The 14,413-nt window shown below is 26.1% G+C and overlaps 1 protein-coding gene across 1 annotated transcript; it reads right to left on the bottom strand.

Moving 5' to 3' along the window:
• Positions 1-404: 404 nt before the first annotated feature.
• LOC115704982 (protein trichome birefringence-like 33) lies at positions 405-11,174 on the bottom strand. Its single transcript, XM_030632202.2, has 6 exons — positions 10,481-11,174; positions 3,329-3,596; positions 2,608-2,779; positions 2,271-2,470; positions 2,024-2,182; positions 405-1,658 (listed from the first exon to the last, which is right to left on the bottom strand). Exons 1-6 carry the CDS (start codon positions 10,689-10,691, stop codon positions 1,307-1,309), a joined length of 1,362 nt encoding a protein of 453 aa, XP_030488062.2. The 5' UTR covers positions 10,692-11,174; the 3' UTR covers positions 405-1,306.
• Positions 11,175-14,413: the final 3,239 nt, after the last annotated feature.

Genomic DNA, 14,413 nt, shown 5'->3' with positions numbered 1-14,413 from the left:
CCCAGGTCCTTCACAGCAGCCTCCCACGACTCATACTGCTGCTGCTGCTTTATCCCCTTGGCGTCCACCTGCTACTGCTGGCTATAAACTCAACATAGACGCAGCAGCCCAGATTTCCTCAAATACCACTGGTGTAGGTGCGGTTCTTCGAGATGAAACAGGATCTATCACTGCTGCCCTCTCTATGCCGATTGTGGGGAATTTTAAATCCCATGAAATGGAGGCCAAAGCTCTTTTTCACAGTCTCAATTGGACTCTTCAACATCAATTACCTATTACAGATATTGAGACTGATGCTCTTATGGTGGTCAATGCCTTGAAAGCTCCCTTCAATTCAAATTTCGAATTCTCAAATTTAATTAGTGATATTCTTAGTCTTTTATCCTTTTTCCCAAGTGTAAATGTGTCACATGTCTATCGTTCTGCTAATAATGCAGCGCATGGGCTAGCTAAATTTGCATTAGGGTTGGATGAGGCTTGTACTTGGTTGGAGATTATTCCTCCGCCTATATACTCGGTTATTGTAAACGAATCTTGATTGGTTAATAATAACTAAGTATTTTCCCTAAAAAAAAAAAAGTATCATTTCATGGTTTATTATTATGAATATTGTGAATGCATGAGTTTGGAGATATGGACTATTTGAAATTATATATATTATAGTTGTTATAACTTGCTGTAGGTTGTATTTGAAGTAGTTTTGATGTAAAAAAAAAGAGGCCTCTCTTAGTAATGGGCCTTAGGCAATTGCCCTTCTTGCCTCTAGCTTGGGCCACCACTGAATTTACCCTCCCCATGAGAATGACTTCGCTAAAGAGACCCTGCAATTTCTAAGAAGGAACCTTGTCATATCAAATAAAAGCAGCAGTATATGAATCACAGGGAAAAAAAACAACAACAACAAGATATATGTGAACATACATTTGAACAATTGAAATAAACGGTTTAACATTCAGCCACCATAGATTCAAATGTTTCATAAGCTTTATATCTATTATAATTAGTATGGGGAGGCCAATTATGATTTGTATGGTAACTACTATCTTATAAATAAGTGAATAGAGGAATACTGACAAAGAAGAGTACACTTTCCAGAATCGATTAGGCTCAAACCCAAAATAATTCTATGTAGAAATTATCATGTTCTTCTCTTTTCTCCTTTCATTAAATTAATTTACACTTGATCAAATGAGAAAAAAAAAAAAGAGTAAACTGTACATGATCCCATATGAAGTGATGAAATGTGATTCCAGTAATTAATCCAATAGTATGAAGTAATTAAAGAGTGGATTTAAATAATGATGAATCATGATGATGAAGAAGAAGGGTAAAAGAGTTTGGCAAAAAGAAGCTCATTCCAAGTGTCTTGAAGTCCAGGCAAACACCAATGCACACAATCGGCATAGCTAATGGGATTGGCCAATTGGTGGGGAGTGAGTGGATTCCATTGCTTCTTGTAGATTGATGTGTGTGCATCTTTACGGTAGCTTGAGAGTTGTGTGATGTTCAGAAATGTTATTGGATATTTTGACTTACTCAACACATCTCCACTCACTTTTAGTATACTCCTTCTGTCTGAACCCCAATAATTTGGATCTTCTATTATCTTCGTTTCGTTGTAGCAATTCCCTCCTGCTTTCCCACCCCAACCTATGCTCCTACAATAATAATGATCAAAACAGAGTATTGGTACAATCAATCACCTTAATTTATATATATTGTTGTTAAAAAAAAAAAGATACTTATGCTAGGAAATAATTATGTTGGTAAGATCAATAAGAATCTAATTATATTTATACGCAATTCAATTAACCCCGATCGACCAAATCAACCAAAAAACGATGACTCAAGATTCCCCATTCAACAAAACACATCATATATAAAGTTGTGTTGAAAAAGATCGAGTTATTAATTAACTCTCAAACTTTCATGGTTTTATTAGATGATTTACACTAAAATATCTTTCTTAAATCATCCCAAAATACTGGCATAATAATTAGCATTTAGTATATAATATACTCACTTGTCATGAATAGGTGACATGCTAGTGAAGAAAACCCTTGTCTTCTTAGGGTCCATATTGCGCCGTACCCATCTCAACATACTCTTCATAGCCATACGATAAGCATCATCAGTCGACAGCTCAACAATATCCTTAATTTTGTCATCAAAAGGTTTTCGCCTGAAAATTTTAATAAATAATTATATAAAATAAATAAGAAAGAACAGCAACATATTAATTAATTATGTATGCATATAAATATACGTACGAGATGTTCATCTTATAACCGGTCATCCACCACAGGTAAGTGTTGAACACTAATATGTCAGTATTCTTCCAATGGTTTCCATGTTTATTGATAGAACCTTTTCTCACAATTCTTTCATTAAATTTATGGACGATAGCATTGTCTGTGTTTGATTCAAGAAGAAAGGGTGCCCAGTAGAACTCAATTGTAGCATTGTACTCCTAATAAAATAAAATAATCAGGACACATATATATTATATAGATATTAATAATTGATTACCATCATAATTAATAATATCATTATAGCATCAAAAATTAATAATAATAACAATTAAAGTTATTATTAATTAGTTAGTACCTTGGCAGTGAAAACGATCAAGGAGCCAAAGGTTTGCATGGATTTGGCATGTGGAGGAATGAGTGATTGAACAAGACAAACCATTGATTGGAATTGACCTCTGTTCAGAGAATCTCCAACGAACATCATCCTCTTTCCTCTAAGGGACTCAAGCACAAGCGACGCATTGAACCTTTTCATTTATTATATATTGATCAACAACAAAAACCTTAAATTATTTATTATTCTATATATTCCACTTCTACACCTTAATTAATTAACTAACTAATCATGGATTAATATTCCCTCTTCCAACATATATAAATCAATTTTTTTTAGTACTATGTATTCATTAATTAATTAACATGCGTGGCCGTCCGCCTGTACTATTATTGGTTTGTACATATTATTCAGTTTTGATCTAGGTATAGTTCATTATTCTTATTATAATGATGATTTAGTTTTGATTAGTAAAAGAGATTAGCTAAACACTATAATGATTGATATATCCAAAATTACACACATTAATGATGTAGTAAATAGTAATGTTTCAAACCATGCACACATACAAAAATGTGTGGTCCCGTTTTAAGTAATAATTTTGAATGGTTTAAAATGTATGCTATATTACGTGCGTAATTAATTATAATAGGTGTATACATGATGTACCTAATGTTATTTGTTAGCTGATATATAATTATATGAGAGAGAGAGAGAGAGAAATTAATAAGTGGATTATTACTTGGGAAGTTGACATCGATGAGGTTGCCATCTCCAGTTTCGAAAATTCTTGTCTGGACGACCATGTTCCATACAGGTTAATTGGGATTGTATATAAGAACAATCTGACTCTTCATAAAGAGGTCTTGACTCATCCCAAACCCATCTCCCACTAAATATGTCGCAACTTTCTTCACTTTCCCCTACTGCAAACGGTATCTTCCATTTCTCTTCTTCTTTTTCTTCTACAATATTAACCTCTTTTTTATCCCAAACTATCTCTGCTTCACCTGCTATCACCAACCCACACACCATTATTGTCATTATATATACCTAATTTAAATTAAAAATTATAAATATAATTTTTGTTGGAAAATATATATAAAAGACTATTTTAATAAAATATTTACATTTTTACATTAATTCAAAACACATAAAAAAATAATATACCAATAATAAAATAATAAAGTACGTACAACATAAAAATAAATCTAAAAATATTGTTTTATATAAATAAAATTTTAAAAATAAAAAATATTTAAAATTTTATACAACTATATTTTCATATTTTTTCTTCTTTTTGTATTTTTTTTTTTTGAAATTATCCCTTTTTTGTTTTTACCCGGCCCATATGTACGAATAATTACTAAAAAAAAAATTTTTGCTGTTATATATTTTTGTAAAATGTTAGTTTTCTTTTATAATTATTTTCAAACTAAGAGAGATGCAAAATTAGTGATTTATTACTAAAATATAATTCACTTTTGTCAAATGTTTACTCTAATATTGTACAAAAGTTAATTTAAATTTGTCACATATATATATATATAATAAGAGTAATATTTGATGCAGATTTTACATCACAATAAATACATTATTTTTATATTTATTTTACATTATTTTTAATATTTTATTGTTAAACTTAGTTATTGAATTTGATTGTTGAAATTTATATTTATTTATATTTTATTATTTACATAATAAAGTTATTAATTAGTTTTTATATTTAATTTTCGGTGAAAACATTGAATTTTGAATCAAGTTTTGTAATTGTGCATCGAAGCAGATCATATTAAAAATTGATGCAAATATATCACAAAATAATTTTTTGTGCTAAATATAGTATAATTTTTATATGACATAATATTAATCTTCGTTATAAGATTAATATATGTATATATATATATATATATATATGAATGTAAAATTTACATGAACTATTTTTTTGATAAATTCTTTACACTTTAATACGCCTAGAGATTTTTTTTATATTTTTACTGTATTCATAAAAATAAGACAAAAATCATAAGAAAATTACATGAAAATAATAGGAAAAGCAACATCCAAACAATATCGAAACAACATAAAAAAAAATAATATACAAATAACAAAAAATCAACAATAAAACAATAAAAGTACAACATAAAAATACAACAAAATACCGTATTTTATGTAATAAAATCTTAAAAATCGTAAAAATATTTAAAATTATGTACAACAGTATTTTGGTTATTTTTGTATTTTTTTTTTAAATAATCCCTATCTAAAAGTTGAAGAATATACCTTTTTTTAATACACATTAACCAAATTTACATTTAAATAAAATTTAATTTAAATATATCTCTTTTTATGAGTATTATACCCAAATTACCCTTACACCCTCACATAACTAAGACACAATTTCAAACATAATAGATTGTGTTTTTTTAGAGACGGATGTGTAGGTTTGTGAAAAACTTGAGGAAAAATTTTAGTTAGAGAATAATGGAGACTATCGTGAAATGATAAGGGTAAAATTGGTAGAATGATTAAAAAAAAAGATAAACATAATAGATTTTGAATAATTAAAAGGTGTATGTAATGTAATTTTCTCTCATAATAATTTACATCTACAAACTTTTTTTTTTGTATGTTATTATTGATAATAATTTTGACTATCTCATATATAATTTTAACGTACCGTTTTAAAAATTATTATACATTTTAGTGTTTATAGCTTAATTGACAGCTATTTTTTTTTCTTTTCTTTTGTCTTTTATTTGAACATAGGCTTCTAGAAGTATAAAATAAATCTTTCTTTCTCTATCTTCTCCCCAACTTTATGTCAAAAAAAAAAAAAAAATCTTATTCCCAACTTCAAAAAAAAAAAAAAAAAAAATTGTAGTCATACCCCTAGTTGTGTAGGCTAAAAAATAGACGTACCATTGTGACATACTTTTCAATGTGATCATTTTTATATATGAGAAGCATGTATTTTCTCGCTTATTTTAAAACTATATTTAGTTACTTACTATGTCAATTATATACTCATTAGTTACATTTTAACACTAGATACAATTAATTATAAAATTAAATTTTATAAACAAGTAACCTATTGGTACTATGTTAATTTACCAATCAAAATATCATGCATTGGTGGCCATAAAAAAATTACAATATTACAATATTTTTTATTGGCATCTCAAGCAACTAATTTTTTTTTCAATAAAGTAGGGTAATTAATAAGGAATGAATCATTTTTGTGTTGTGTATGGAAAAATAACATCGTATAGTTGCTTCATTTTAAGTATCATAAGCAACTATATAGTGATTTTTTATTATAATGACGATGGAAAAATATATATTTTTTACATGTCAAAATTACCACATTCAAGATTCGTTTATTTTTCTTTTAGTTAACAAAAAATAACTAAATTTTAATGTTAAATAAAATATAATATGCGATCAAATTTGCGGGTTACTATTTTATTATTCTTTTTAAAAATTATTATATATTAACTAATTATTAGTTTCTACATTAAAGTAATATTACTTAAATAATATAAAGATACTATAAAATAATTTTAAAATAACTAATTGGTTATAATTTAGAAGTCTAAATTTTTTGCTAATAAATCATATGATTTATTTTACTTTATTGTAACACATTAGTTTCTTAAATAGTATGGAAAGTAACATAAATATTGTTACACAAAAAAAAGAAAAATATAACATAAAAGTACATCTTAATCAACATAATATAAACTAAAAAAGAATATATAGTTTAAAATAACTAATTTAAAAATTAAAAATTATCTACAGGCTTGGTGATATTTTTATTTAAAGTGCATCATTTTATGAAAAGAAACCAATTAATTGGTATATTATTGAAATTATAATTAATTTAAATATTACTATAAAGTAAACTATATAAAATTATTTCATATCTATGCTTATTTTTTATACTATATGAAAACTAATTAGTTTCTACTGTAAACTTAAAAGATATCTAACTTTAAAGTAATTAATTAGCAATCTAAATGTTTTTTAATTTTACCTGTGAGTTTTGTTTTTAACTTTGTTAACTTATTAATTTATTAAATAGATTTGAAAGTAACATAATAAATATTTTTACAAAAGTAAAATAAAAAGTAAGTGACGTAAGAGTATTTAAAATAACAAATTAATTTAATATAAATTAGAAATAAATACATAAGTTTCAAAGTAACAAAATGGTAAATAAAAATAGTAGCTTATTATATTATATGACAACTCATTAGTTTCGAAAATAAATTTTAATGTTAACCAAATGTATTTTAAATAATAAGATAGCATAATATAACTTAAAAACAGCTAATTGATTATTAAGATGTTTACAAATGAAGTTTTAGAGGTAACTAAATTGTATCTCAAATTATATAATTTAAAAAAGAATTTTTTTTTTTTTTTTGCATAAAAATAACTAATTAATTTCTTATCAGCATCATAAGTAACCAAAAGGTTACTTTTGAAAACCCAGGAAAATAACAAACACTACAAAAAATTTTACTTTTAGTCACAACAAAATTTGTAACTAAAAGCGAAAAAGTTGTGACTAATTATAATTTATCATTCCTAAGTTGTGATTAAAAGTATTTAGGATTTAAGTTAAGGAAAGGGGGAATGTATACTTTATTTTCTACATAATATAATATGCTAACACAATTGATACAAACTTGTATTTTTCATAGTATAAAATATATTTAAAATAACTCTAAAAAAATTATATATTTAAAATAAAATAATAACAATAATAACTAGTTTGGTTAATAGTTAATACAAGTAGGATTCAAATTCTAAAGCATTTTGTGAGTAATATTTATATATGTAAGTTGGCTAAGCCATTAAAGCAAAATAAAATATCATTTTTAATTACAAATATATATTAAAATAACTCACTAAAAATATATATACTTTTTAGATAAATACTATTTTAGACCTTATGTTTTACAAAAGTTACCAATTAGACCCTCTGTTTTGTTAAATGACAAAATGAACTCTATATTTTCTAAAATAGTACAAATAGAACCCTAAACAACTTTTTCGTCAAAATAAAATTTAATAATAATCTAATCTAAATGTGTTATGACGTTTACATTTTCTGTATCTATTCGTGTTAGGAATTGTCTTCAAGTTGGTTAAATTAAAAAAAAAATTGTCAAAAATTAAGCTCAGGGTACTATTTTTACTATTTTGAAAAATATAGGATCAATTTTATTATTTAACAAAACAGATGATCTAATCTATAACTTTTGGAAAATATAGAGTCCAAAATAGCATTTACTCTATTTTTACAAGGGCAATATGACCGACTTTATATAAGTATTCTCGCATGGTACTAATGCTTAATTATTAATGAGTTAATGGTAATTATAAATTTGGAAATAATGAAAACTTTCATTTATAAGGTGGGAAAAAAATATCCATGTTATTAATTCTGCAAAGTCAAAGTTAGTTAAACAAAACATTTTAATATATTATTTTGTAACATCCGTCAATTTTAGTGTCTTATTTGTCATTATTGCTAAATATATTTGTTTTTTTTAACTGGGCTAAATATATTATTTATTTAGACGTTTTGATAATAAATTTTAATTACAATAAAATTGTGACGTCATTAAAAAATATTTTAATTTTAAAATAATATATTAAAATAAAATTAAATGGGATTTTTTCAATTATATTCTTAAAATACAAATTAATCACGAAAATCTCTTAATAAATCTCAATTACAATAATACCTTGACACATCATCAAAAAATACCTCAATTCCAAACTAATATGCCTGAAACGAAAAATAATTCCAAATTCCGTTTTTTTTTAAAAAAAAAAAATTTCCTGTGTTTTCAAAAGTAACCTTTTGGTTACCTATAATGCCCATAAGAAACTAATTAGTTACTTTTACGTTAAAAAAAAAAAGCTTTATTTTTATATCATATAGTTTGAGATACAATTTAGTTACCTCTAAAACTTATTTGTAGACATCTTAATAATCAAATATTTATTTTAAGTTGTATTATGGTATATTATTATGTAAAATACATTTGAGTAACCTTAAAATTTATTTTTGAAACTAATGAGTTATCATGTAATATAATAAGCTACCATTTACTTTATATATATTTTTGTTACTTTGAAATCTATGTGTTTATATATAGATTATATTACATTGATTTGTTGTTTAAATACTTTTACATTACTTTTTTTATTTTTCTTTTATAACAATATTTATGTTACATTCAAGTCTATTTAATAAACCAATAAGTCACAATAAAGTAGAAAAAAAACTCACATAACTTACTAGTAAAATCTTTTCAAAAAAAAAAAATACTAGTAAAATATTTAAATATTTAAATTGCTAAATCGTTTGAAATTACATTTTTAATTACCTTTTAAGTTTATCGTAGAAACTAATTAAATTTCATATAATATAACATGTAAGTATATATATGAAATAGTTTTATTTAGTATAAGTATTTTATTTTTAAAAATAAATTTGATTTGTTAACTAAATAAAAGTTGCAGAATGGTAACTAATCAGTATATAATTTGAGATACATTTTTGGTTTCTTTCAAAATTTAATTGTATACATCTTAAATTAGTTATTTTTATGTTATATTATAATATCCTATTATTTAAAATACATTTGAGTAACCTCCAAGTTTATTGTATTGTAGAAAGGGTAGAAACTAATTACAAATTAAGTTTTCTTTAAAATTTTAATATAATTTAATGGTAACCAATCAGTATATAATTGGTATCATACGTACCTCAATAGTTTATTTTATTTTTGAAATAAGGAAAAAAAAAATATGTTCACCATAAATAACCAATTCACATAGTGAAGAAAATAGAAAAAATTGAATACTGCCTATTCTAATTGGTTTTTACATAAAAAAAATAAAAATAGAAAGTGTACAAATAAACTCTCCTTATTATATTTAGGATTCAAACCAAAAAGACAAAAAAAATTGAAAAATGGGTGCACGCATCCCAAAACATGTTAGACATGTGAAAATTGATTATGTTAAGCATGTGCCAATATATTAATTATATAAAAAAAAACGGTAATACAATACATTAATATCAATAATTTAAAAATTGACGTTAATATTGGCATTAATTTAACAAAAACGTGTTGAGATGTAAATTTCCCAAATTAATTTCCAATTCTTTTATTTTCACAATAAAAAATTCTTATTTTTAGTGATAATTTTTTAGTCACAATATATTTTTTTTTATGACTAAATATTACATTTCACAACAAAAACTTACTTGATTAAAATGTAGTATTTAACTACAAATTGTCACTAATTTAGCTTTAGTCACAATAAGTATTATGACTAAAAACACATTTAATCACAACAAATTTATAATTTTTGTAACTAATACTTTTAACTACGGATATTGGCCATTTATCATAACTATATTTGCAATAAAATTTATTAAATTAATAAAATATATTTGTATATAGTAAATAGAGAATGAATAGTAGTACTACATATTTATAATGGCTTGAACCTATATTTTTATTTTTATTTTACACGTACATATTGGCTAGAACATATATATATTATTATATATTTTGTGTAAGATAATTTTGTAAAAGAAACTAAAACGCCAATAATAATAATAATGAAAATTAACAATGGCGGTGAAAGAAATAGAGATATATTTATCGTATCAAAACCCTTAATTACTATGTATAAAGTTACCTAATATTAAGGAAAGAGAAAAAAATCAATAAACAAAGGTGGAGAAGATGAAAGCGATGATTGGTGTTGTGATCAGAATTGAAGAGTTACCAAACAATATACACATATTATATATACTATATGTAACCATGCATAATAAAAAAATTATAGGATGACTCACCGGGTCGAGAGAGGACTCGGTCCGAGTCGGCAGACTCGAGTTTGAGTTGCTGGCGAAATATGCATAAGAAGTCTTCACTGTAGAGAATGGTGACGAACACAATGAAAGCTAGTAAAGAGAAAAGGTATTGAGACAGTTGCCGATGAGGCTTTTTTAGAGCTGAGGAAGAAGAAGAAGAAGAAGATGATGACAAAGGAGCTAGAAGCTTCATTTTATTATATATTTCTACTCCAAATTAAAAGCCTACTTTGTTAATGTTAATATAGTTATAGCTTATAGTTAGCTCTCTCTACAGGTGTGGACATTTTTGGAGAATGCAAATGACGATGAATGGAAAATGGAAGATTATATTAATCTCTCTTTCAATTTCATTAATCTTTATAATAGTCATTGTTTAGAGAATTCGGTTTTGTCATTGCATTCAATTGTTTAATATTTTTTTTTTCTCTAACCAACTAATTAATCATTGATATTCATTAAAATAAATTATTATTATTATTATTTAATATTATTTCCTCCAGTTGTGTTATTAATTTGACCTACCTACATGAAATTAAAGCTTTTTCTTCCTCTAAACATCTCTCCGAAAACCAAATTTTATATACATGTATGTTACACCAATATGTAGCTAGCTAGCCTTTTATTCTCTCTATATATATTTCTTTCTATTATTTCGTGAAATTTACAGTATATGAGGTCAACTGTCATGTTTTTAATTTGGACTATAAAAGGATTATTAATCATATATATAAGAGGCTAGAAAATAGTGGATAGTACGTGATGGTTTTTATTTAGCTAATTAGCTAGCGATCAATATGGGTGTCAATTATATATGTGGTTTGAAATTCTTTCCCTCCTCTCTACTGATCATACACAAACTTATTCTCTTTAATAATCTAAATGAATAAATACAAATAAATTAAAAACGAAGAATCACGACTATAATTATTCAATAATATATATAGGAAGGTAATAGGATAATTGGTGAGATTTCCTGTCACCGACAGAGTAGCAGAAGTTGATATAATGTTGATGTATCAACTAAATTAATGTTATTTAATTATCATGTATTTAACCACTGATTAGTATATATAATATATATCCTTAATTTATTTAACTACTAAATATATTAGAAATTGTTAATTAGCAAATTATGACACCAAACTTCGTCAGTTTCCTTTGCCCTCAATACTAATTACATCACCATATATGTTGTTCTACGTGCTTGGAAAGAAAATTAATTAAGAAATATAAATTTCTTTAATATGACTGATGCATGAAACGACAAATTAATAAATAAAAAAAGGAAGAAGCTAGAAATCAATTATATGATACGTATAAGAAAATTATGTAACTAACCAATCCCAAATATTATTTCAAAAAATAAAAACCAATCCCAAATATGCCAATTGCGAAAATTAAGCTTAAAAATGTGTCTACGCACAGTTTAGAGTTTCCATATCGTGCTAACCTGACTCGTATTTATTCCCGCTTTTCAAAATACAGGTTGTGTTATGTCATGCTATACAAAAATATGGTCATGTCGTGTTGGTAGGTCATGTCGTGTTGTGCCAATATTTTTAAAAGGTACACCATGTATTTCGTGTCGTGCACGGATTCGTGTCATACTTTAGAAGTGTCAGCCCGTATTTTATAAACAGGTCAATTCATTTTTATATCCAAACTTTACTTTTTCATTTTTTATTTTGCAATTACTAAACTATATGTATATTTTATATGCTTTCACTATAAAAATTCTTACTTTTAGTCACAACAAAGATTGGGTTACAAAAATTTAAGTGCAACCCGCCCAATTAAGAGAAAAGAAAATAGTAACATGTTCAATGAAATTGGTCGGTTTGGTCAAGTTAACCGTCCAAACTGACCACTAATATTTTTTTAATTTTATTTTATTTTTACATTCAATTGTTATATTTTAGATCATTGTAATAATGAGACAAATATAAATAGATTGAATTTAAAGTTCAAATCAACCACCATAAAATATATATATATATATAATAGTTTCAAATTTATATTTTTTATTAAATAGTCATATAAATATATAAAATAAAAAAAAAACTTTCTTAATCAGGTTAGTCGGGTTAGTTCGAGTTGATTGGGTAGATTGGTATTATTCTTAACTTGCCCATTATAAAGATTGGACGGGTTATATTTTCGTCAAGTTTTTCGATTTGTATTTTTTGTCGAGTTATCTCGGATTGATTTGGGCAGTTTATTTGGGTTGGGCAGTTTACAAAAATTTATGTACAATCCTAGTTCAATTTTAAAATATATGTACAGGCTTTACAAGGCATAAACCCTAACACTCTCGCCATTAATTGACATGTTCTACACTATGTAGAGTTGTATATTATTATTTTTTTAATTTGTATGGTTTAAATCAGAATAGAAAATGGAAATGGTTATATAAATAATTTTAAGAAATTATAATTTTAACCATAAGTTCCCTAAATCTCAATATTTTTACATTGATTAAATCTACAATACGAGATGAGAACATTATATATGTTGATGAGCTATCAAGGTATTCTTGTTTCTTTTTATATACATAATCAAACATCTAATTCAAAGCTTTCGATTTGTGAAAAACTCACACCAAATTTCACACTATAGGACAAGTATGGGCTTGTAGGATTAATTCTATGATAATTACTGTTAAAAAATAAACCTTCACTTACACTGATATTAAGACCAAATACAGATCAACACAAGGACAAAACAGTAAATACAAGCAAAGCCCTAAGTTGGCCTTCGGCCTCTACTTCCCTAATAGAAATTAGTTAGAATGGATTAGGAAAATCCACACCTAACTAATTTCTGTAACTAACTAAATTAAACACATGCAGAAATTAAAATACAAACCCTAGATCTATATATATACCTCAAGCAAACAACCAGAACAACACGGTTGAGGGTGTTCTTCAAGATCCAGAACTTTGAAGCTTGAAGAACCAGAGATTGAAGCTCGTACATGCAAAAGAAAGAACAGAGGGTTAGATCTAGAGAGAGGAAGAGAGATTAAACACTAAAACTTGTATTAAACAGAGATTACCAGTCAAACAAATTACCTGTGACTTGGAATCTCCTCTGATGTACTTCTGAACAGCAAGATCTAGTGGAATCGAGCTCTCATTTTTGAGGAGCAGCTCAAATGGAGACGTAGCCAATTTATTGGTGAACTTCGGGAAAATTTCTGGTGTTTTCTAACCCTAAACTGTTTCTATTTGTGTGTGTGGTTGTAAACAGATCAGATCATTGTAGATCTGATTTGTGTGTTGTGTTTGGGCTTGATTTTCTGGGTTTGCAAAGGGTTAGGGTTCGAGTTTCTCTTGAGAATCTCTCTGCTAGGGTTTCTAGCTTTTCAGAGAGAGAGGGAGTAAATGAGAAGGTTCTCGATCCCTTCTCAGGTTTTGTTCAAAGGCAAAATGAGGTCGTATTGACCTCTGACTTTGAAAAGTCAGAGAAACAGGGAAAGGTCGAAATTGACCCTGAGATATTGATTTGTTTGTTTGTTGGTGTAGGGGGCAAGATAGTAAAATTCTATCTTAAAAATTCCTACAATGGTATCAGAGCTTGGTTGAAGCTGGAAAAGATCAACATTCAAACTTATCAAGAAGGAGAAAAACTCAAGCAAGAAATCAAGAAACACAAACAAGAAATTCAAGAACTCAACAAAATCAATCTGAAATCTTTAACAAAGGATTTCTGGGACATTTTCTAATAATCTTTATAACTAAATTGCTTATTATTACCTATCTTATCTGATTTTATTTAACTTCTTTAATTATGAGCAATTTAAAGGTTGACATTGACAAATTTGATGGTTCTGGTGATTACAGGATTTGGAGGAGAAAGATTAAGTCACTCTTGGCCCAACAGAAACTATTGAGAGTACTTAATGACCCTATA

Source organism: Cannabis sativa, chromosome 1 (assembly GCF_029168945.1).
Source record: "Cannabis sativa cultivar Pink pepper isolate KNU-18-1 chromosome 1, ASM2916894v1, whole genome shotgun sequence".
In the NCBI taxonomy this organism is placed as follows: Eukaryota; Viridiplantae; Streptophyta; class Magnoliopsida; order Rosales; family Cannabaceae; genus Cannabis; species Cannabis sativa.
The sequence above is the reverse complement of the archived record's forward strand: the minus strand, read 5'-3'. Positions and strand labels throughout refer to the sequence as shown.